Source organism: Erythrolamprus reginae, chromosome 10 (genome assembly GCF_031021105.1).
Source record: "Erythrolamprus reginae isolate rEryReg1 chromosome 10, rEryReg1.hap1, whole genome shotgun sequence".
Lineage (NCBI taxonomy): Eukaryota > Metazoa > Chordata > Lepidosauria > Squamata > Dipsadidae > Erythrolamprus > Erythrolamprus reginae.
The window spans coordinates 24,399,013-24,422,241 of record NC_091959.1 but is presented as its reverse complement, the minus strand read 5'-3'; the positions used below and the strand labels follow the sequence as shown (position 1 = coordinate 24,422,241).

Below are 23,229 nucleotides of genomic sequence, written 5' to 3'. Positions count from 1 at the left end.
CTGTTGGTTCCTTGGAGAAGCCGGTCCTTCTCGGCGCTGCGTTGCTGTAGCCTCCGAGGCCACCCACCGCGGAGATCCCCTCGCATGAATGGAGGCGGTGGTGGCAGCCTTGGAGGCTGCAGCAACACAGCACCGAGAAGGCCCGGTTGTTGGTCCCTTGGAGCTGCCGCCGGCTCCGTTCAGGCGAGGAAATCTGCCACCGCCCACCACAGAGATCCCTTCGCCCAAATGGAGGCGGCGGCGGCAGTTGTGGCTTCGAAGCTGTCCCCGGGTCATCGTAACGATGAAATGTTGTACGTCGGGGATGACGTAACCCGGGGACTACCTGTAATCTAATCTATGAAACCAGGTTGCAACACCTTGGTCTCTTCAGCCTTGAAAGACGGCGTTTAAGGTGTGGCTTGATCGAAGTGTATAAAATCATGCATGGGATAGAAAAGGTGGATAGAGAAAAATACTTTTCTCTATCGCATGATACTAAGACAAGGGGGCACTCCCTAAAGCTCATAGGTAAGAAAGTGAGGACAAATAAAAGGAAATATTTCTTCACCCAGAGGGTTGCTGGTTTATGGAATTCACTTCCAGAAGAGGTAGTTGACAGCTGTCAGCCATGACAGCTTCAAGGCAGAATTAGACATATTCATAGATACCAAGTGTATTGGTGGTTATTGAAACGGATGTCCATGTGCCACCTCTATGTTGCTTGAGGCAGGCAGGATTCCCTTGGGTCTCATTTGTTGGGGGTCAAGAGAAAGGGAGGGTTTTGCCTTCTCTTTCTGCTCAAGATCCCCATGGACAATTGGTGGGCCAGTATGTGACACAGAATGCTGAACTCAATGGGCTTTGGCCTGATTCAGCATGGCTCTTTTTAATTGGTCATTGGTTCTGATGTACGAGATGCAGGGGGCGCGTTGAGATAGCAAACTATAAAAGGGAATGCTTTTGAAATTTCAAAGTGTGGCTTTTGGCTCAAACTTCAGTTTGAGGTAAGGCTGAAAGACCCACCGCACTTATTGCTGCAATTATTATTTCTTTTTAATACAATATCTTTTGTTTTCAACGAGCCAAGTTTTGTTGGCTGAATTCATTTCCAACAAGAGCTACTGGACTTTGCTTCAGCATTAGCTGAAGGCTCGACTACTGCAATACTCTCTACATGGGGCTACCTTTGAAGAACGTTCAAGAGTGCAGGTAGTGCAAAATGCAGCTGTGTAATCTGTCATAGGCCTCCCAAGATCTTCCCACGTCTCACCATCACTCCGTAAGCTGCATTGGCTGCCAATTGGTCTCCAAACACAATTCAAAATGTTGGTTATGATCTATAGAGCCCTACATGGTTTAGGATCAGCTTACTTACGGGACCGTCTTCTGTCTCATATATCCCAGTGACCAGTCAGGTCCCACAGAGTCGGCCTTCTCCAGGTCCTGTCAGTCAGGCAATGCCATCTCACGGGGCCTAGGGGAAGAGCCTTCTCTGTGGTGGCTCCAGCCTCTGGAACCAACTCCCTCCAAAGATTCATACTACCCTCACCCTCCTGGCCTTCCTCATCTTTGCCAGCAGGCTTGGGGCTATTGAGTCCTAATATCTAGCTCCGGACAATGTCTTGAATGGGTAATTCGATAGGATGAATGTGGATGCTTGTTTTTATGAACTGGGATTTTTAGACTATTTTCACATTAGATTTCTTACATGCTTTAGTTTTGTATTTTGTGTTTATCTCTGTTGTGAGCTGCCCTGAGATTGCGTAGAAGGGTGGCATAGAAACCAGATAGATAGATAGATGGATGGATAGATGGATGGATAGCTAGATAGCGAGAGGGAGGGAGGGAGGGAGGGAGGGAGAGAGAGAGAGAGAGAGAGAGAGAGAGAGAGAGAGTGAGTGGTGGGATTTTGGTAGGCCAGTGTTTCCCAATGTTGGCCACTTGAAGATATCTGGACTTCAACTCCCAGAATTCTGGGAGTTGAAGTCCAAATATTTTCAGGTGGCCAAGGTTGGGAAACACTGTGGTAGGCCATCACTGGATAGAGAGAGAGAGAGAGAGACAGACAGACAGACAGACAGACAGACAGACAGACAGACAGACAGACAGACAGACAGACAGACAGACAAACAATCCTCTATGTGAGGAGTTCTGCTAGTCTGCTATTTTTCCTCCTGGAAATCCCCTTGGCATCTTGAAATTCCTTTCCTTTAAAACCTCAAATCCTGTACATTTCTAATGTAAAATTCTCGTAAAAAGAATCCGAAAGGTTTTGGTGTCTGCTCTTTTGCTTCACAGGTTCTCCTTCTGCCGTTTACAAAGACCCCATGATCCTTGTCGGGCCTGAGAACATGACTCTGACGGTGCACCAGACTGCCATCTTGGAATGCATTGCAACAGGGAATCCCAGGCCTATTGTCTCCTGGAGTCGGCTGGGTAGGTATCCAAACTTTTGGGCCTGTTCTCTGGGCTGGAGAGCTTGGTTATTACTTGGGTACGAGTACAGGATCTCCTGGCATCTTATTCTTTGATCGGGCAAAGTCCATTTCCTTCTGAAATTCATCTAGGACAGGATATTTCAACTTTGGTAACCAGAGATGATATTTAGCATTTTGAGGCCATGGTATAGGCCCTTTCACAAAATGGCTGCCGTATGAGGTGGAATACTTGCAAGATACTTGAATTCCAAGAGGCAAAACAAGCTCCTCTTCCGTTTCATTTTCTAAAGGTACTTTTTTGAGGTCTATCTTGGCCTTGAAGGTTTTGCACATTGCTGGGCTCTTTGTGTTTTGTATTAAATCTAGCCTAGTGTTTGCCATTCTTGATATTATCCAGGTAGGTGCATAGAATTCAAAGTCTCAGAATTCTCATCTATACCATGGAATTTGGGATCTGAAATAGTAATAGGAACTTGTTAAGTTGCTAAGTTTTAGGAAACCAAGTTAATTTTTTGGGGTAAAAATATAGAAAGATTAAATTAATCTTTTCCAAGTAACAAACCTTGCTAAAAGAGCTGAGCTGCTCTTGAAAGTTTACGCCTTTTAATTTTTGTAAAAAATGGTTAGTTAGAAAAGGTGCTCTCAGAAAATATAGAGGATCTATCATAAAAATATAGAAAGATTAAACTAATCTTTTTCAAGTAACAAACCTTGCTAAAAGAGCTGAGCTGCTCTTGAAAGTTTATGCCTTTTATTTTTTTAAAAAAAATGGTTAGTTGGAAATGGTGCTGAGTCTTTTGATTTAATACTTTTGAACTGAGCAAAGTCTCTATTAACAATTTACTTTGGGAAAGAAAAAAAATCTGTACTTAGTTAAGTATACTAATTTAAGCACTTTTAGAAACTTAGAAACCTTTTGTGATTTTTTTTCTTTTCTTTTTCCTATTAATTTGCAGTAATAAGCACAATAGTATTATATATTATATATATATTGCCACTAGGCCTAACCCAGGGCTTTACAGTTTGGAAAAAAAAATTCTACAAAAGTGTGATATTAATCAATTGATCTATATAAGTTAATAATTACACATATATTTAGATTGTATTTATTTATATTTATATTTAATGGTAGACTAAAAGACAATTTAATCATAAAATATTATAAAAGAATAGAGCATAAGATATTAGTGCCTATTAATACTCAGTAGTTAATATATAAATTAGTTACATACCAATTGAATTGAATTGAGAAAAGTCTCAATTAACAATTTACTCAAGGGGTGGGTGGGAAGCAAATTTACAATTATAAAGGGAAGGTTTTTTGCTGTTGTTCTAAAGAGGAATGGTGAGTTCAGTTCCCCCACCACCACAGAAAAAAGGAGAGAAATTGCTTTCCTACTCATGTTTGAATTGCATATTCATCTTTCTAACACCTTCCCTTCAACAGATGTACATGCACCCAGGTGCCTCTCTCCGAATACTCTGTCAGCAATTATTTGTGTTTTTTTTCTTTGAAAAGCTTGCAAATAAACGTTTCCCCTTACAGGTTTCTTGGAGGTTTGACATCCATAAAAGGATCACAGATTTAACAAGTCTGTGGGTTTTTTTAAAAAAAGAATTGGAAATGTGAGCAAAAAGAAAAAAGACTCAGTTTATTGTCAGATGGGGGGAGGAAGGTATAGTGAGAAGTAAATAACTAAGCATTACTCTCCATATGACAGCAGTAGAGCCCAATTAATTGGCTAATGTATTGGCACAGGACCCTGCCATTTTCCCCTCCTTCTGGCTGACAACTCTCTCAGTCCCCCTGAATATTTTAGAAACAACAGCATTTATTTCAGCTTTGCTTTCATCCAGCTTTTCAACCCCTTTCATTCACCTCTTTTTCTCCATGGGCAGAGTGAGAGAGGAGAGTTGGGTGTTGAGAGTAAATAATTTGTCCAGAGTTTCCTGTTGAAAGGTGCGATTGAGCCGAATCTGAATTTTATGGCAGACCTGGGTTTTTTGGTCAGATGCTCTGGCAAACCAATTTCGCTTCTTAAACTTTAGGTGGATCTTGCTTTTTAAGTTTTCTTTTTACTACCAGGTGCAGCCAGCCAGCAGTTCAATGACAAAAAGTCTTGGACCAGGCTTGGCCCGCCTTTCCCAGAACTTAGAAAACTTAAAGAGCCTTAAAATGAACCCACTCAACCACCCACTGCCAAAATAACTTTGAAATGGAAATAGCTTGAGATGGGAGATGGGTTGGGGGTGTGCCACACCATTAAACCAAGCTGATAAATGCTTAATTCCTGAATTATTATTTTTTTCTGAAATGACCAAAAACATTGAAATTTGAATTAATTCAACAATTTTAAGTTTGTGAACTGTTTTTTTGGAATATAAGACGCACAGAATATAAGACACACCTTAGTTTTTGGGGGAGGAAAATAGGGGGGGAAATCTACTACCAGGAATTCATCTGGCTAGTGTCCTTAGTCGGGTCAGCTTCAGCACATTATATCCTCTTTCAGCCTTTAGGGCTGAAAAATTTTTTTTTTGGAGGGAGTAGCAATGAAAACAAGCCTGAACACCAGGAAGATTGTTAGCACCTCATTAGGGCTGGGGAAAAAGTTATGTTCAGTGTATAAGATGCACCAAAATTTTCAGCCTCTTTTAAGGGGGGAGGAAATGTGTGTCTTATACTACGAAAAATACGGGTAATCTTTGGAGGTGGGTGGGTGGGTGGGGCATTTCAGCTGATTTCTACTTTCCATTTATGGGTAGTTCTTGACTTATGACCATAATGAAGCCTGCTCATCCTGGTTATAAGTTGTGAGGTTCATAAATCAAGTCACCCATATGACCAACTTGATTTTACAATTGTTTTTTGTAGGGGATCATCGTGTAAATCCATGGTTTTGCCAAAAGCTGGACGTAAAGGCACATTTTTTGGCAAAACCATTGTAAAATTTAATCACATGAGCACAGAGTGTCACAATGGGCTGTTAATGGGACCCAGTTGCTGAGCCCTTGGAGTGCAGTCATGTGACTAGTGCGGCAATGATTGGAACTTCAAATTAGGATCATAAATACCCCCTGGTCATAACTTCAAATGGTCATTAAGCAACTGGTCATAAGCCAAGGACTACCTGTATAATGCTCATTAGGTAAAGGTAAAGGTTCCCCATGCAGGAATGGGTCAGGAGTACCCCCTTTCTCTGGTTGAATTAAATTAAACACAGTTGCTAACACGGTGCAATCAAAACTTGAATTGTATTTTTGCAGCCGCTATCTTGGTCAGTTTGATAGGGTTGCATGGGAAACACGTTTCACAATTCTACTTTAAAGGAAGATAAATCCCAGCTGGCTTGGTCAGTCTATAAGCAGGACAGGGGAAAATAATCTTACTTCATCCTTTCCCATTCCAGATGGACGCCCAATTGGTGTAGAAGGGATTCAGGTCCTTGGAACTGGCAACCTGATGATTTCGGACCTTACCGTCCAGCACTCTGGAATATACGTATGTGCGGCCAATAAGCCTGGCACAAGGGTGAGGAGGACAGCCCAAGGAAGACTGGTGGTGCAAGGTAAGAACTTGCTCACCACATCATTTATCCTTTTTGGTACTCATAGTGTCTCCAGGAACCAATTAACAATGAGTACCAAGGTAAAAGGTCGACACATTCAAATGCCAATTCTTTCCTTCCTTTTTAAATAGTTTACATTTTTCTTCAATAGACTCAAGTTTCATTCTATGAAATAAGACTCTGTAAGAGAAGAGCTAAGTTCTTCTATGGTAGTAAAAAAATTTAAAAATAAATGTGCTAATATATTTTTCAACTGCCAAAAAAGCCAACACAGTTCTAGTCTGCATTAACAGACAGATAGAATCAAGATCACGTGAAGTGTTAATACTATTTTATAAGGCCTTGGTAAAGCCACACTTGGAATACTGCATCCAGTTTTGGTCACCATGGTGTAAAAAAGATGTTGAGACTCTAGAAAGAGTGCAGAGAAGAGTGACAAGGATGATTAGGGGACTGGAGGCTAAAACATATGAAGAACAGTTGCAGGAACTAGGCATGTCTAGTTTAATGAAAAGAAAGACTAGGGGTGGCATGATAGTATTCCAATATCTCAGGGGTTTCTACAAAGCAGAGGAAGTCAAGCTATTCTCCAAAGCACCTGAGGATAGAACAAGAAGCAATGGGTGGAAACTAATCAAGGAGAGAAGCAACCTAGAACTGAGGAGAAATTTCCTGACAGAACAATTAATCAATGGAACAACTTGCCTCCAGAAGTTGTGAATGTTCCAACCCTGGAAGTTTTTAAGAAGATATTGGATAACCATTTGTCTGAATTGCTGTAGGGTTTCCTGCCTAAGCAGGGGTTTGGACTGGAAGACCTCCAAGGTCCCTTCCAACTCTGTTATTCTAATTCTAATAATGTTTGATTTAAAGCTTTCCAAGGCATGTGATGTAGAGCCACCCCCTCAATGCATCCGATGAAGTGTACTTCACTCACCAAAGCTAAATACTCTTTCCATAAAATCCATCCACAGGATTTTTTGATTTGCGCTGAGAGCAACCAGGTGAAATACTGCCTATTGTGGCTGTATATCTTAAACTGCTGGTTAAAAGAACTAGGTTGGTTTGTTTATTCTTCTGGTTCTGTTCCGAGGAGGAGGAGGGGGAGAAGATGAGGAGAAGAAGAAGAAGAAGAGAGGAGGAGGAAGAGGATGAAACTTAAGAAGTGAGGTGATTCCTGAGCTGCCCCTCCTGCTTTTTTCACTTGAGAGTTGATGGAAATCCTTTGAAATCATGTGTGTGTGTTGTGCACAAGAAAAATCCCCCTCCCCCCGCATTGCCAGCTCCGAAAGACAATACCGAAAAGCCACTTTTAATGACCATGGCCAGAAAAGGGGGGTTCGTGAATGTTTGCTGAGTCTTCAGTCTCCATGGTGAAGTTTTTTGCAGAGAACGCCTTTTTTTAAAAAAAAAGGGGGGGGAGCGGAGAAGGAATAGAGGGGGTAGATAAAACAACCCAGCTGGCAACCTAGCATTTCAATGGTGCCTTAATCCTTTCCTGATTACAAGCTCTCATTTTGTCTTTGAAGTCAGCCGCTTCCCCTTTCTCATCAGCTTTTCTTGGAACCTTTTGGGCTTGACGAGCTTCAGATTGTAAAAAAAAAAAATTCTCTCTCTCTCTATATTTTTCCCATCCGAGCTCCCTAATTGGACATTTTCACAGGAGTGGAAAAATGCAAAGATTCAACATTACTGTAGGCCTGGAAGTTGTCTTCTTTATGTCAAGTGGGATAATAATAATAATAATAATAATAATAATAATAATAATAATAATAATAATAATAAATATTTGTATGCCGCCCCTCTCTGAAGACTCAGAGCGGCTCACAACAGTAATAAACGATGTACAAATCCAATACTTAAAAACATCTAAAACCCATATCATTAAAAACCATACAGCTCAGTCATACCATTCATAAACCATAATAGCCTGGGGATCTCTCAATTACTCCATGCCTGACAACATAGATGGGTCTTCAATACATTACGAAAGGCAAGGAGGGTGGGGGCAGTTCTAATCTCCAGGGGGAATTGATTCCAGAGGGCCGGGGCCGCCACAGAGAAGGTTCTTATCCTGGGGCCTGCCAGACGACATTGTTTAGTCGACGGGACCCGGAGAAGGCCAACTCTGTGGGACCTTATCGGCCGCTGGGATTCGTGCGGCAGAAGACGGTCCCGAAGGTATTCTGGTCCGATGCCATGTAGGGCTTTATAAGTCATTACTAACACTTTGAATTGTGACCGGAAACTAATTGGCAGCCAATGATTCCCCTTCTGGGAAACAGCAAGATTTTTGCAGGATCTAATCTGAGTTGATCACCGGGATCAGAGCTTTAGTCTTTCAAGCTTTTGGATTCGTGCTGGAGCCAATCCGCGCAGAAACCTATCTCTAGTGCAGGGGTGTCAAACCCAAGGCCTGCGGGGTGCTTAAGATCTGGCCTGCGGGACTGATCTTGAAATAGCAAAGGATCGGCCCGTGGTGCCTCTGCCAGTGAAAACAGAGTTCGCAAGGGCCGTGTGTAGCCCTCCCGAGGTCCATTTTCATAGGCAGAGTGTTACAGGAGGCCAGCTCGGGAGCCCATTTTTGCTGCAGAGCACTCAGGCCACCACAAGTGACCTCATGGTGGCCATACCTATTTCAGCCATGCCCACCCTGGCCCTCTGAGGTCAAACACAATTCTGGCTATTGAAATGGATGTCCAAATGGATGTTGGTTGAGGCAGGCAGGATTCCCTTGAGTACCATTTGTTGGGGATCAAGGGAAAGGGAGGGTTTTGCCTTCTCTTTCTGCTCATGACCCCATGGACAATGGGTGGGCCACTGTGGTCACACAGAATGCTGGACTCGGTTTTGGCCTGATTCCGCATGGCTCTTATGTTCTTATGTTCTTATACATCTCTCACTTAAATCAAGTTTGACACCCCTGCTGTTGTGGGTCCAATGTTCAGTTGTCCTACTCCAATGATGGTGAACCTATGGCATGGGAACCACAGGTGGCACATGGAGCCATATCTGCTGGCCCTAGCTCAGCTCCAACATGGTGTGTGCCGGCCAACTGATTTTTGGTTCATACAGTGGCTCTGGGAGGGTGTTTTTGGCTTCCAGAGAGCCTCCAGAGGGATGGGGGAGGGCATTTTTATCTTCCCCTGGGAAGCCTTTGGAACCTGGGTAGGACAAAACAGGAGCCTACTGGGCCCACCAGAAGTTGGGAAACAGGCAGTTTCTGGCCTCTGTAGCATCTCCAGGGGATGGGGAAATCTGTTTTCGGGGGGTGGGGGGGTGGGGATAGTTTAGCAGAATGATGGTGTTCAGGAAAAAACTTCTTGTATCTAGTTGTTCTGGTGTGCAGTGCTGTATACCCTTGTTTTGAGGGTAGGAGTTGAAACAGTTTATGTCTAGGATGCGATGGGTCAGTAAATATTTTCACAGCCCCCTTTTTGACTCGTGCAGTATACAGGTCCTCAGTGGAAGGCAGGTTGGCGGCAATTGTTCTTTCTGCAGTTCTAATTCTCCTCTGGAGTTTGTGTCGGTCTTGTTGGGTTGCAGAACTAAACCAGACAGTTATGGAGGTGCAGATGAGTCTGTCATCTGCGCCTCTATAACTGTCTGGCTTGGTTCTACAACCAAACTACTGATATTCTCTGATGGTAAAACTTGGGACCTCTCAGATTCCTGGAGTCTCTGGTGGGAAGATTAGTCTGTGTGAAGGGCCTGATGATGGACTTATTCCTGAGCAAACATACAAGTTGTCATTAGCCTGTACCAAATAAGTGTCCTTTGGGAGGGGTTAAGAATACAATTCCACAAATTCCTTACCAGCATAGTTGCCAGCAAATCATGGGGCAGGAAGGGGGGAACCAACTTGTAGCAAACCTGTATGAATTCCTTTCTGCAATTTAAGAGCCTTGTACATGTTAGGTCTACTAAATATCAGAACAACAGAGTTGAAAGTGACCTCAGAGGTCTTCTAGTCTAACCCAGAACGCTCCGTACACTCCAAGACAAGGGAGGTGCTAATACCATTCTATAAGCCGCCCCAAGTCCACGGAGAAGGGCGGCATACAAATCCAATAATTAAATAATACTCTAGTTAGACCACATCTGGAGTACTGCATTCAGTTTTTGTCACCACACTACAGAAGAGACATTGATACTCTAGAAAAATTGCAGAAGGGAGCAACCAGAATGATAAAGGAACTAGAAACTAAAACATACGAGGAAAGGTTTTTATTTATTTATTTATTAGAGTTGAAAGGGACCTTGCAGGTCATCAAGTCCAACCCCCTGCCTAGGCAGGAAATCCGACAGCACCCCAGCCCAATGACAGTCCAATCTCCTCTTGAAAACATCCAGAGTTGGGGTGTTCCCAACCTCTGCTGGCAGGCCGTTCCACTGGTTGATCACTCTGACCATCAGGAAGTTCTTCCTTATTTCCAGGTTGAATCTCTCCTTGGTCAGCTTCCAACTGTTGTTCCTCATCTGGCCCTCTGGTGCCCTGGAAAATAGTGTGACTCCCTCCTCTCTGTGGCAACCCCTCAAATACTGCTATCATGTCTCCTCTGGCCCTCCTTTTCTCTAGGCTATCCATGCCCAGTTCCCGCAATCTCTCTTCATAAGTCTTGGTTTCTAGTCCCCTAATAATTTTGGTTGCTCTTTTTTGTACCTTCTTCAGAGTTTCAATGTCTCTTTTGAAGTGTGGTGACCAGAACTGAGTGCAGTACTCCAGATGTGGTTTGACCAGGGCATTATACAGTGGTATTAATACCTCTCTGCTCTTGGAGTGTATCCCCCTGTTGATGCAGCTTAAGATTATGTTGGCCTTTTTAGCCGCTGCTGCACATTGCTGGCTCATGTTTAGTTGATTATCCACCAAGACCTCTCTTTCACAGTCACAGTCACTACTCTTTCACAGTCACAGTCACTACTGCTAAGTGGGGTTTCTCCCAGACTGTGTGCGTGTCTAGTTTTTTTTTTTACCTAGATGTAGGACCTTACTCTTCTCAATGTTGAGCATCATTTTGTTGGTTTGGGCCCAACAAAATGCAGGAACTGGGCATGGATAGTCTAGCAAAGAGGAGGTTCGGGGGGGGGGGGCATAATAGCAGTCTTCAAATACTTGAGAGGCTGCCACAAGGAGGAGGGGAACACATTATTTTCCAAAGTGCCAGAGAGCCAGACAAGGAGCAATGGTTGGAAGCTGTCCAAGGAGAGGTTCAACCTGGAAATAAGGAGGAACTTTCTGACAGTGAGAGTGATCAACCAGTGGAATGGCTTGCCTGCAGAGGTGGTGAACGCTCCAACACAAGATACTTTCAAAAAAAGACTGGACTACTATTGGACTATTCTGATGTAGGGTCTCCTGCACCAGCAGGAGGTTGGACTAGATGACCTGGAAGGTCCCTTCCTACTCTGATAATAAAATAAAATAAAAATAAACCCACCCACCCCTGCTGAAGCAAGAGACCTTTGCATTATTCCGCACAAAGGGCTGTCCAGAAAGCCTCCAGTAATGGATCACCCAGAGCTTTTGAAGGCAAGACTGATTGATTATTCTCGCTGTCAGGAAATTTCTAGAATTCTTAGTTCTCTTTTTGGTCCCTCCTGTGGCTAATACTGTTGAAGTAGAACCCGAGTCTTCGGAAAGGGGCGGCATACAAGTCTAATAAATTATTTTTATTATTATTATTATGAATAATAATAATAATAATAATAATAATAATAATAATAATAATAATTTATTAGATTTGTATGCCGCCCCTCTCCGAAGACTCGGAGCAGCTATTATTGTTGTTGTTGTTATTATTATTATTAATTAGATTTGTATGCCGCCCCTCTCCAGAGACTCGGAGCGGCTCACAACAATCACAACAATATAAAAATCCAATATTTAAAAAGAAACAAAACATTTAAAAACCCCATCATTAAGAATCATTCAATGCAATCCTGCCATTCATAAAACTATATGAATAGTTTACATAAATGCAAGTGTTGAGACCCAAAGGGGAAAGGAGGCCACCAGAACTCCACATCTGTTATTTTGGGGGTGAGGATGTCTTTGATAGCCATTTGCAAGTTGAGGGTTTCTATGCAGAAAGCAGCCAAGAAGACCAGATCCTATGGGTCAATGCAAGGCATCTATTTGCCTCCTTCTCTCTTCCCACTGGCTGTCAGTCTGCTTTTTGGTGCCTTGGAACCATGATGGATGAACTGATTTCAAAGGCCTCTGAAGAAACCCTCATGTCCTTCAGTGGTGAATAGGCTGCTCTTTGCACTCATTCCCTCCACTGTCTCCTTCAGAATAAAAGACCTCTGCTGCCCCAGCGAGTATCAGCAGCTCCTCCAAGGTCCCAGAGTTGTTTGGGAGCTGCTGGACTCTGAAAGCCCTTCTGTTTACTTTCCTTCCATTGTTCGCCCATCTTTGCTTTCCCATATGGAGCTATGTGCCACGGTTACAGGACACCATGGCGGGGAGATGTCCGTGGAATGCATTCACAGTGGCCTCATTCGCACAAGAAAGAAAGTTAACTGGACTGGTGGGGAAACCCAAGCCACCCAAAAGTGCACAATTTGCTGACCTTGGTAATGGTTAACAATGGCGGCTTTCTTGTGGGTTTGACCGTAAGACAAACAGAGCCTCTTTGGTTAGTTTACGTTCAGTTTATTATGCAAATCCTCAATCTAAGATTTAAGTTTTTATATTTATATTTATTTATATTTATACAAATAATAATAATAATACTATATTTAAGTAACAAAGAAGCATTTTAAAGGGTTTCTAGTAGTCACCTGAAATATATATTTACCATGTTTTCATTGATCTTGGTAACACCTGGTGGTAGGGAATAAACAGGTATTAAGGCTTTGAATGATTTTCCTTTGACTGATAATGGTTGACCATTCCAAATGTACAAGTAGGTTTTCATCACTTAACCAAAATCCTTTTATACAGTATATTTTGCTCTCCATCAGTATTTATTGCTAAGACTAGTTTAAATATTCGGTTTTATAAAAAAGATTTTATCAACTCTTTTTCGCCCGAGCACAAAGCCGAAGATACCAGCCTGAAAGTGACGAGTGGGAGCTCGTCGAAATGTCGCCAGGATTCTATCAACCTTACACAGGAAAAGACCCGAATATGCCCAGGCCTGCATACCTATACGCCTGTCCTAAAAATGCGAGTTCCAGGTCTATATATAAATGAAGAGGCAACAGCCACCATGATCTCCGGAATGTTTAAAATTTATTAAAAACTATTAAAATTACTAAGCTTTCGTTAGTCCTCTACGAACGTCATCAGAGTATTAAAACCCCCATTGAAGACATAGTTGGCTTAAATAATGCTGCTCAGTTTGCTCATTGCCTGGGGAGAGAAAGAGGCAATATGCAAAAGTTAAAAAAGCAACAGCAATTCCACCTGTTGACATGACTAAGCTAGCAACAACCAGGCTAATTACAGGAGGGAAGGAAGGGTTTAGGCCTGTGATGTGGGCAATGAGCAAATTGAGCAGCATTATGAGCAACTTCAAATCTCCACCACTAAATGCTCTGTCTTACACATTGGTAAAAAGAATCAGAATACTAAATATAAGCTTGGAGGAATTGAACTTATTGATAACTCTCAATCTATCAAAGACCTTGGAGTACTCATATCCAATGACCTAAGTCCTAGAGCCCACTGCAACAACATTGCCAAAAAGGCTTTAAGATTTGTTAACCTAATCCTTCGCAGCTTCTTCTCTGGTAATTTTGAACTGCTAACAAGAGCTTACAAAACATTTGTCAGACCAATCCTAGAATACAGCTCACCTGTATGGAACCCACATTGCATATCTGACATCAACACAATTGAGAGAGTCCAGAAATATTTCACAAGAAGACTCCTTCATTCCTCTTCTCACAACAAAATACCTTACTCCGCCAGACTTGAAATTCTTGGTTTAGACAACTTACAACTCCGTTGTCTCCGTTCTGACTTAATTATAGTTCATAAAATCATATACCAAAATGTCCTACCTGTTAATGACTACTTCACCTTCAACCGCAATAACACACGAGCACAAAATCGATTTAAACTAAATGTCAACCGCTCCAAACTTGACTGCAAAAAATACAACTTCAGCAACAGAGTAATCAATGCCTGGAATGCACTACCTGATTCTGTGGTTTCTACTCCAAACGCCAAAACCTTTAGCCTTAGACTATCTACAATTGACCTCTCCCCCTTTCTAAGAGGTCTGTAAGGGGCGTGCATAAGTGCACCACTGTGCCTACCGTCCCTGTCCTATTGTCTTCTTTTGTTACTTTTTTATCATTACTTATCTAATGTTTTATTTGTACAAATTATCACCCTATAATTGTTTGACTAAATAAATAAAAATAAATTATATAAGCCAGCTATGTCTTTCAATGGGGACTTTAATACTCTGACGATCTTCATGTATATATTTATATATATATCGATATATATATCTCAGGCTGATTAAACAGCATTAGCATCTTGTGATGATTAACTGAGTCAAAGTAGTCCAAAGCAGTTTGAGGACAGGACAAGAAGCAATGGATAAAAACTAATCAAGGAGAGAAGCAAGTGGGAGTTTAGGAGAAATTTCCTGATGGTTACAACAATTAATCAGTGGAAGAAATTGCTTCCAGAAATTGTAAATGCTGCATATTTTAAAGAACAGATTGGATAACCATTTCACCCCAAAAATGGCCGAAAAATGGGAGTAGCCCCAACCAGCTGAATCCTACCTCTGCCTTTGAAACAAGTGACTGGGAGGTGGGGCTGGGCATGATGAGTGATGTCACCCACCCAGTCACATGACCAGCTGGCCACACCCACCTAACTAGAAGACCAGTTGTTAAGTTATTCAAGTCCCACAACTGACTAGCCATACCCAATTGTATTATACTGTGTTTTTATATTGTTGTAAACTGCCCTGAGTCCCATGGGATTGGGCGGCATAGAAGTCAAATTAATAATAACAATAATAATTTCTGCAACTCTTATTATTTGATGTATGGTGGAGAAAAATTTAAAACATTTTTTAAAAAATCTGCAACCGTTCTTCCTATGTTTTAGCCTCTGGTGTCCTAACCATGTTTGTTGCTCTTATCTGCACTCTTCCAGCATCTCAATATCCTTTTTATAGCAGTTAGCAAAGTATCTCCAAAGAGCTTACCAATGGTATGAAGTTCCACAGTTTAAATAAACCTTGGAGAAGGCTCTTGCCTTGTCCCTGTCCCTTGTCTTGTTTCTCTACCTGATTGTGACCAGAAGAAAACATCCATTTGATTATTTATTTTGGTGAGCCCAGGCTAGAAGCTTTTACTGTATTCATTTCCCTGTGTAGGAAAATCTGGATTGTATTTCTTTCAATTCCCGAAATCAAGTGAGGCCTTTTCTTTTCCAGCACCGGCAGAATTTGTCCAGCATCCTCAATCCATTGCCAGACCTGTAGGGACCACGGCCATTTTTACCTGCTTAGCCCAAGGAGAGCCTTCCCCGCAGATCACATGGTTGAAGAATGGGCAGATTTTGGAGCCAAGTGAGCACATTAAACTGAAGAACAACAACAGGTAAGATTCTCTGCAGGCAGCTGAGAGTTCAGCAGAGCTTGGGTAGCTCAACCTCGATCTACCAGATGTCAAGGTACAGACAGGGTCAAGTCCTACAAATGTCTTGGCACCTCTAGCCACTCCTATGGAAGTGGCTTGCTATTGTCTTCTTCCAGAATGGACCAGTCTGGTCTCCAGGTAATGGAAATAGCTCTTTCCAAGTCATACCTTTTGTGTTTCTAAACTTGTCCTTACGTTCATCTTTCTGAATGTAGCCTATGGCTCAAATGTTGGACTAAAGGGCGGTCAATAATGAATGGTGGAATAATTGGGGGGGGGGGGAGAAAGCAAGCATATAATAATATTTATTTGTTAGAGGAGTGCTTCTCAAATAGTGAATAGCGATGCATAGCGATGCCTGGGGGGCACGTGATCCTAGGGAAACATGCTTTTTTTTGCCATGGGGAGTAGGGTTTTTTTGCACCGAACAATAGCACAGCGCACAGAGCAGGAGAAATAAAGTGCAGATAATAAACCCTTAAGAGACACCATAGAAAAATATTTAATAGGGATGAAAAGAAAGGAGGAGAGAGACTGAGCTAATGAAACAAACTTAAGTCTCCCAAAAGCTAAGATGATGGAATATGACAAAATGTATGCAGCGATCGGCTTCACTGTGACTATGGTGGGAGATGAGGAAAGACCAGTATGTTGACTGTGTCTAAAAATGTTGGCAGCGGACAGCATGAAACCAAATAAATTAAGGCATCACTTAAACACATTACGCCCCAATCATGCTGATAAGCAGTTGAGGTTTTTCAATGAAAATGTGCCGAATATTGCAAACAATCATCCTGGCGGAGAATTGGGTGGGACGTGAGAAATATGTACTTCTTCCTGGGGAGGGGGGACATAACAGAAAATAATTGAGAAACACTGTTAGAGTTGAAACCGACCTCTTTGTTCAGGGGCTGAAGTCTTGTGTCTATGTTCCCTCTTTCCATTTTTCCCCTGGGAACAACCTTGGGAGACAGACAGAGCCAAGCATGGCTGATCCATAGGGAATCCTGGTGCTTCTGGATTTGATGGAGGACTGCTTCCCCATATCTACCCCACACCTGCATCACTGGACTACTCTAGGTCTCATGCTAGTTAAGGATGAAATGAACCTTGGTTTAACTTGCGTTTGAGGTACTATTGATAAGTAAATTGGGGTCTCCTTCTTGACAAAGTTAGGTTCTGCTTGTCTCAAGAAGCTAAAGACTTCTTCCTCTTCCATCAGCCTCCATCTTTATCTAGAACAGTGGTGGCTCACAGTGTCATATCTGAGGGCCCGTGAGGCCTTGCCCTACATCAGCTCCAGCTGATTTTTGGGCTTCTTTTCAGCTGTTTTCACTCTTCCCAGGCTTCCCAGGTTTCAGGAAAACCTCTTGAACCCTGGGGATGGTGAAAAACGGCCAAAGGGACAACTGGAACTTCAGAAATGAACTTCCGATTGGGCCATTTTTTGTTGTCCCACGGGTTCGGGAAAGCCTCCTGAAGCCTAGGGATGGCGAAAAACAGCCCAACGGCCCAACTGAAAGTTTGGAGGCTTTCCTAAACCCTGAGGAGAACAAAAAAACAGCACAATGGGCCTAACAGAAGTATGGAAGCTTCAGTGAGGTCTGCGTGGATGTGGGGCGCAGTGGCGGTAGTAAGTTTATGCACTATTTATTGAATACTTAATAGTTTTTTATTGTCCTTCCTTCTCTAGTACCTTAGTATGATCCTTAATTACTTTTAAAATAGGAAATAATTCAATAGTATGTTTTTACCCAGAAATGCTTTAATCATTTTAATCATTATCTAGAACTGAACTTTTATAGCAATGAAAGAAAATTGAGCTACTTGCCTAATCTGTTAACCTACTGAACCTTGTGGGTTCAGTACAAAACCTTCAAATGTTCCTGTACTCCTCAACCAATAACGTTGTCTGTTCTTTGTCCTTTTTGTGGTTATTCAAATAATGTGACTTCATCAACTGAAAAAGAGTCCAAGCACCTGTTTGAAGACCTATCTTGGTCGGCAAGCCATTCCCACCCAGTCACATGACCTTTAAGCCATCACCAGTCACATGATTGTCAAGCCACTCCCACCTAGTCACATGACCATCAAGACACACCATAATATATTACTGCCCACAGTGTGGCAGTAAAAATTTGGCAGCCCAAATTGAGCGTGAGGGATTGTGTGCATATGGGTGGGGGCAGCGAGGGGTTTGTGTGCATTGGGGAAGGGCATTGCGTTATGGGTGTGGACACATATGCGCATGCTATCGTGCGTGCATGCACCCTTTTGGCACGCGAACCAAAAAACAATTGCCATCACTGATCTAGGAGGTAGGGAGAGATAAAGGTCTGCACTCCTGCCATACATGATACCAAGATGACTAATCTCATAGAACATAGAATAATAGGTTTGGAAAGCACCTTGGAGGTCTTCTAGACCAATCTCCTGCTCAATCAGGAGATCCTCCATTGTTTCCCAAGTTCTGTGTCTTCTGGTCCAACTCAGTAATAAATATATCATACAGGCCCTAAGATGATTCCCTAGTGATATTCAGGTATTCTGTAGATTACATTGAAGGAATGTCACCTATTTATCATCTAAACCATATCTTGAGTCTCAAAGTGACATCTAAAGCTGAGTTCATTGAATTCCTCATCACAAAAGTGCACAATTTGCTGACCTTGGTAAAGGTTAACCATGGCTGGCTTTTTTGTGGATTTGGCCGTAACACAAACAGAGCCTCTTTGGTTAGTTTACGTTCAGTTTGCAAATCCTCAATCTAAGATTTAAGTATTTATATTTATATTAACACTAACACTATATTTAAGTAACAAAGAAGCATTTTTAAAGGGATTCTAGTAGTCACCTGAAATATATACTGTATTTGCAATGTTTTCATTGATCTTGGTAACACCTGGTGGTAGGGAGTAAACAGGTATTAAGGGTTTGAATGCACAGTATGATTTTCCTTTGACTGATAATGGTTGACCATTCCAAATGTACAAGTAGGTTTTCATCACTTAACCAAAATCATTTTATACAGTATATTTTGCTCTCTATTTTTCAGTATTTATTGCTAAACCATATCTTGAGTCTCAAAGTGACATCCAAAACTGAATTTATTGAATTCCTCATCACAAAAGTTGAAAATAAAGATTTCCCAAAGTTAGAAAATTTGAACAGCAGGTGCCCTGGTATCTAAGAACTGCTGCCAGGCCAAAGTTTCAGCCAGACTTCTCCAAACTGACCCTTCCTGGCAATATGACAATACAACTCCAGAATTCCCTGTGCCTCAGTTTTCAAGAACCTTCTATTAAGCCACAGTCACACAGCTTAATATTAATACTGCAGGCTCCTTCTGCTGCCTGCCGGCTGCCTGAAATTTCACAGTTCAAATCTCATCAGGCTCAAGGTTGACTCAACCTTCCATCCTTATGAGGTCAGTAAAATGAGGTCCCAGATTATTGGGGCAAAGAGGCTGACTCTGTAAACCACTTTGAGAGAGCTATAAATCACTGTAAAGTGATATATAAGTCTAAGTGCTGTTGCTGTTAAATGATCCAGAAATAGAATTGATTTTGATGCCTTTGATTTCAGATGGATCTCCAAAATAGATTAATTATATATTTTGCACCTGTCTTTGACCAACTCTCCTTGTTCTTGAAGATCATTGTCGTCTTGTGGGCAAAATCTCCCTGAACTTTGTTCCTCAGCAAAGTTTATGCAACCCTAGTTTTTCTGTGCTAGAAGAATGCAATGTTTGTATCGTGGAAATAGCGGGGTAGATTGTGCCTAGTGTGAAAATTGCCACTCAGGGGGCTCGGTTTCTATGGAAATAATACAGAACAATGCAGAGGAAATAAGAGAGGCCAAGCTATAAATCTCTAGGTTATAGAATCCCCTAATGAAAGATAACAGGGTTAAGTATATGACTTGGAGTCTCTGGGCGCCAGCAGAAAGTTAGAAAAACAAGTGGGAAAGATGCAGAATTCCTTGGCCAGAGAAATTTCTCAGAGGCAGATTGAAGTGTCCACAAGGGATAGTCCCCCCTCAAAAAAAATCAAGATGTATCCAGAAGGGTGTTACTGAAACACACAGTTGTTTTTGTTATTTTTGTGTTGTTGAAGTTGTAAAGCTTCAGTTGCAACCACAATTTTGCCACCATATTGGTGGTTAGTCAGGTGCTATGGTGGAAGGAGATGTTAGGAACTTTAGTCCTGTCTGGAAAACATCTGGTTGGATAAGGTCTCGTGTTCCATCTTATCTTGACTCCCAACATAGTATAAGATCTGCTGATTGAGCAGGAGGTTGGTCTAGAAGACCTCCAAGGTGCCTTCCAAACTTATTATTCTATGTTCTATGAGATTTGTCATGTTGGTATCATTTATGACAGGAATGCAGACCTTTATTAAGTGCAAGAGATGTAATAGGATCAAACCCATTAAGAGACAGTGACAGGGTGGTGCAGTGGTTAGAGTGAAGCACTGCAGGCTACTTCAGCTAACTGCTAGCTGTAGTTCAGCAGTTCAAATCTCACCTCACCAAGGTTGACTCAGCCTTCCATGCTTCTGAGGTGGGTCAAATGAGGATCCAGGTTGTTGGGGGCAAGTGGCTGACTCTATAAAACACTTAGAAACGGCTGTAAAAGCACAATCAAGAGGTATATAAATCTAAATGCTATTGCTATTAAAAGTGAGCAGGATTCGCAGCAAGAATTATGTATGCACAATTCTGGAAAACTATCGAAAGATGAAGACATAATTAGAAAGATGATGGATTGTGCAGAAATGAATAGGCTAACCAGGGAATTAAAAAAGAAAAGAAGAGGAAACCGAGTATTATTATTCCGAGTATGGAATAAATTGGTTGAGAGAGAGAAGGAACAAATAAAAGATGGCAAGTAACTGCTAAACCTCGAGTGAATCAAATAAGGACATTATAGCCCAAACTATTTAAATATAGAAAATATTTTAAAATATTTGAGCATATCTGATAAAAGCTTATTGTAATAATAGCCCCAATTGTTTGTTTTATGTCTTTAATGTTTAATGTTGTATTTTTGTTTGCTCAGTAAAACGTTTTGGGGTAATAGCAATACGTAGTATTTAGAGTTACATACTGCTTCACAGTGTTTTTACAGCCCTCTCTAAGCGGTTTACAGAGTCAGCATGTATTGTCCCCAACAATCTGGGTCCTCATTTGACCCACCTCGGAAGGATGGAAGGCTGAGTCAACCTTGACTCAATGGGCGGGGCTGAAGTCAGAGTGGGAGTGGCCATGACAAAAAAGTAGATGATGCTGGTTGGTTTTTTTTGGAAGGTTGGAGAGGAAAAACACCTTTTTATAAGCTGTCTTTGGGGGGGGCACCTTTGTTTTGGAAACATAAATTTAAAAATCCCACTTTAGCTTCCTTTAAAGTGACATCAATCTGGCATTGGCTTTTGGAGGGGCTCTGGGACCCAAACTTGCGCGATCCCTTCCTCTCACGGAGAGGTCCCCAAACCACAACGACAAACAAGCACACAACAGATACAAACTTAAAGTAAACCGCTGTAAACTCAACTGCAGGAAATGCGACTTTAGTAACCGAGTAGTTGATGCATGGAACTCACTACCTGACTCTGCAGTGTCATCCCTTAACTCCCAAAACTTTACCCTTAGACTATCCACTGTTGACCTCTCCTGATTCCTAAGAGGTCAGTAATGGGCGTGCATAAGTGCCCCAGTGTGCCTTCCATCCCCTGTCCTAATGTTTCTCTCTTACTAGTATCATGTACAGAATATAAACATTGTTATAGCTTTGTATACTACCAATACGTACTTGATAAAACAAATAAACTAAAATAAATAAATAAATAAAATTGCATCGTCTCAGCTTCCCAAGCCTGCAAAAAGCTGGCAGATTAACACCTGCCTCCTTTTCATCCTCTCTGCTTTTTGCCTCTCCTGCCAGCCTGTTCTCGGGTTTTTTATTTGCTTTTGACTGGCCTGTCAGGAGCATCGTGCCAACAAATGGAGGCTGGGGAGGGAGGGAAAGAGAACAAAAAAAAGGAGACTAAGCCAGGAGGGGAAGGAAAGCTAATTTTGATTTAAATTACATTTACAATTAATTGCATCATAAGAATGGAAGCCGTTTAATGAAAGAGAAGTTGGTGCGGTTGGCACCTAAATATTTGAACTCCTTTCTCTCCCATCACCACCCCTCTTCGGTCACATTTTTTTAAAAAAATCACAGTCCAACAGCACATTTTTGTTTTGGTGGGAAAGAGATGGGGAGGGTGCTGGTGATCTTTCAGTGTCCTGCCCAGAGGTGTGAGCTGCTAGTGTAACACACACAGAGCAGGAGTGAAAAGAATAAGAAGAAAAAAAATTAAAGCCAACCCCAAGGAAGGTTCCTTGTTTCTCTGCTGCTGAGCTGTCTGTGTGTGTGTGTGTGTGTGTGTGTGTGTGTACATGTGCATATGCCGGAGGACGTGATGTGCAAACTCGGAATATAAATTGCATTAAAGGGTCTGCATTACTGGAATGCATTTATCGCAACGGCAGGTAGCAAAAAGCCAAGCATACACGCGCAAAGGCGAGCTCCTAATATCGATTTTTCATTCCTTGCTGGGAGATTGTATTTACAAAATGGTAATTAAGTGGGTTTCATTCATTAATCCTGCCAAAAAGCAATTCAGCGCCTTGGCCGAGGGCTCAGGTGTCATTCGCTCTGCTCCATAAATTTGCATCTTACGAGCCCCTCCCCCTTTGCTCCCCGGAGAACCACAAATCCTAAATCCTCTTTTCTAAGTTGGCGGTGGGGTTGTGTGTGATTTCTCCCTGAATGGGTTGGATTAAGAGTGTGTTGCACCAGAAGCAATATGCCAGTTTCTGATGGATTTCTGAGATTACTTTGCCTCCTTAAACCACCAATAGCTCACCTGTGCCTTTCAGCATGGGCATAATGGACTTCTGATGCCATGCACTTAAGTAATAAAACCGCAATCCCGTTTTGCACCAGTTAAAACTTCCAGAAACCCTTCAGGAACAACTTTGAAAAATAGTCTAGCAGTAATATTTATTTAAGAAATTTTGTATGGCCGTACACTCACTCTCAATGACTCTGGGTGTCTTACAAAAATAAAAAACCCGAGATACAGACAACAAGAGCCAGGGTGGCGCAGCAGGTAGAGTGCTATACTGCAGGCCACTGAAGCTGACTGTAGATCTGTAGGTCAAATCTCATCACTGGCTCAAGGTTGACTCAGCCTTCCATCCTTCCGAGATGGGTAAAATGAGGACCAGGATTGTGGGGGCAATATGCTGGCTGTGTTAGAAAGTGCTCTTGATAACATGTTGTAAGCAGCCCTGAGTCTAAGGAGAAGGGCGGCATAAAAATGAAATAAATAAAATAAATAAATAAAACCAATAATAACAAAGTGATATTGCCATTTTCAGCTCTCTCAGGAACACGTGTAGCTAGCACACTACAATAGAGTAGAGTAGGTTGGGATGGGATGGGATGGGATAGGATAGGATAGGTTAGAATAGAAGAACAGAATAGAATGGAATTCTTTATTGGCCAAGTGTAATTGGACATACAAAAATTTGTTGTTAGTGCATATGCTCTCAATGTACGTAAAAGAAAAGAT

General features: G+C 41.9%; 1 protein-coding gene across 1 annotated transcript in view; it reads left to right on the top strand.

The window, feature by feature from the left end:
• Positions 1-23,229, top strand: part of IGDCC3 (immunoglobulin superfamily DCC subclass member 3) — a 169,915-nt gene that overhangs the window by 87,270 nt on the left and 59,416 nt on the right. Inside the window, 3 exon segments of the mRNA XM_070762042.1 lie at positions 2,281-2,418; positions 5,831-5,989; positions 15,403-15,568. Of these exon segments, the coding sequence (XP_070618143.1) occupies positions 2,281-2,418; positions 5,831-5,989; positions 15,403-15,568 (463 nt within the window).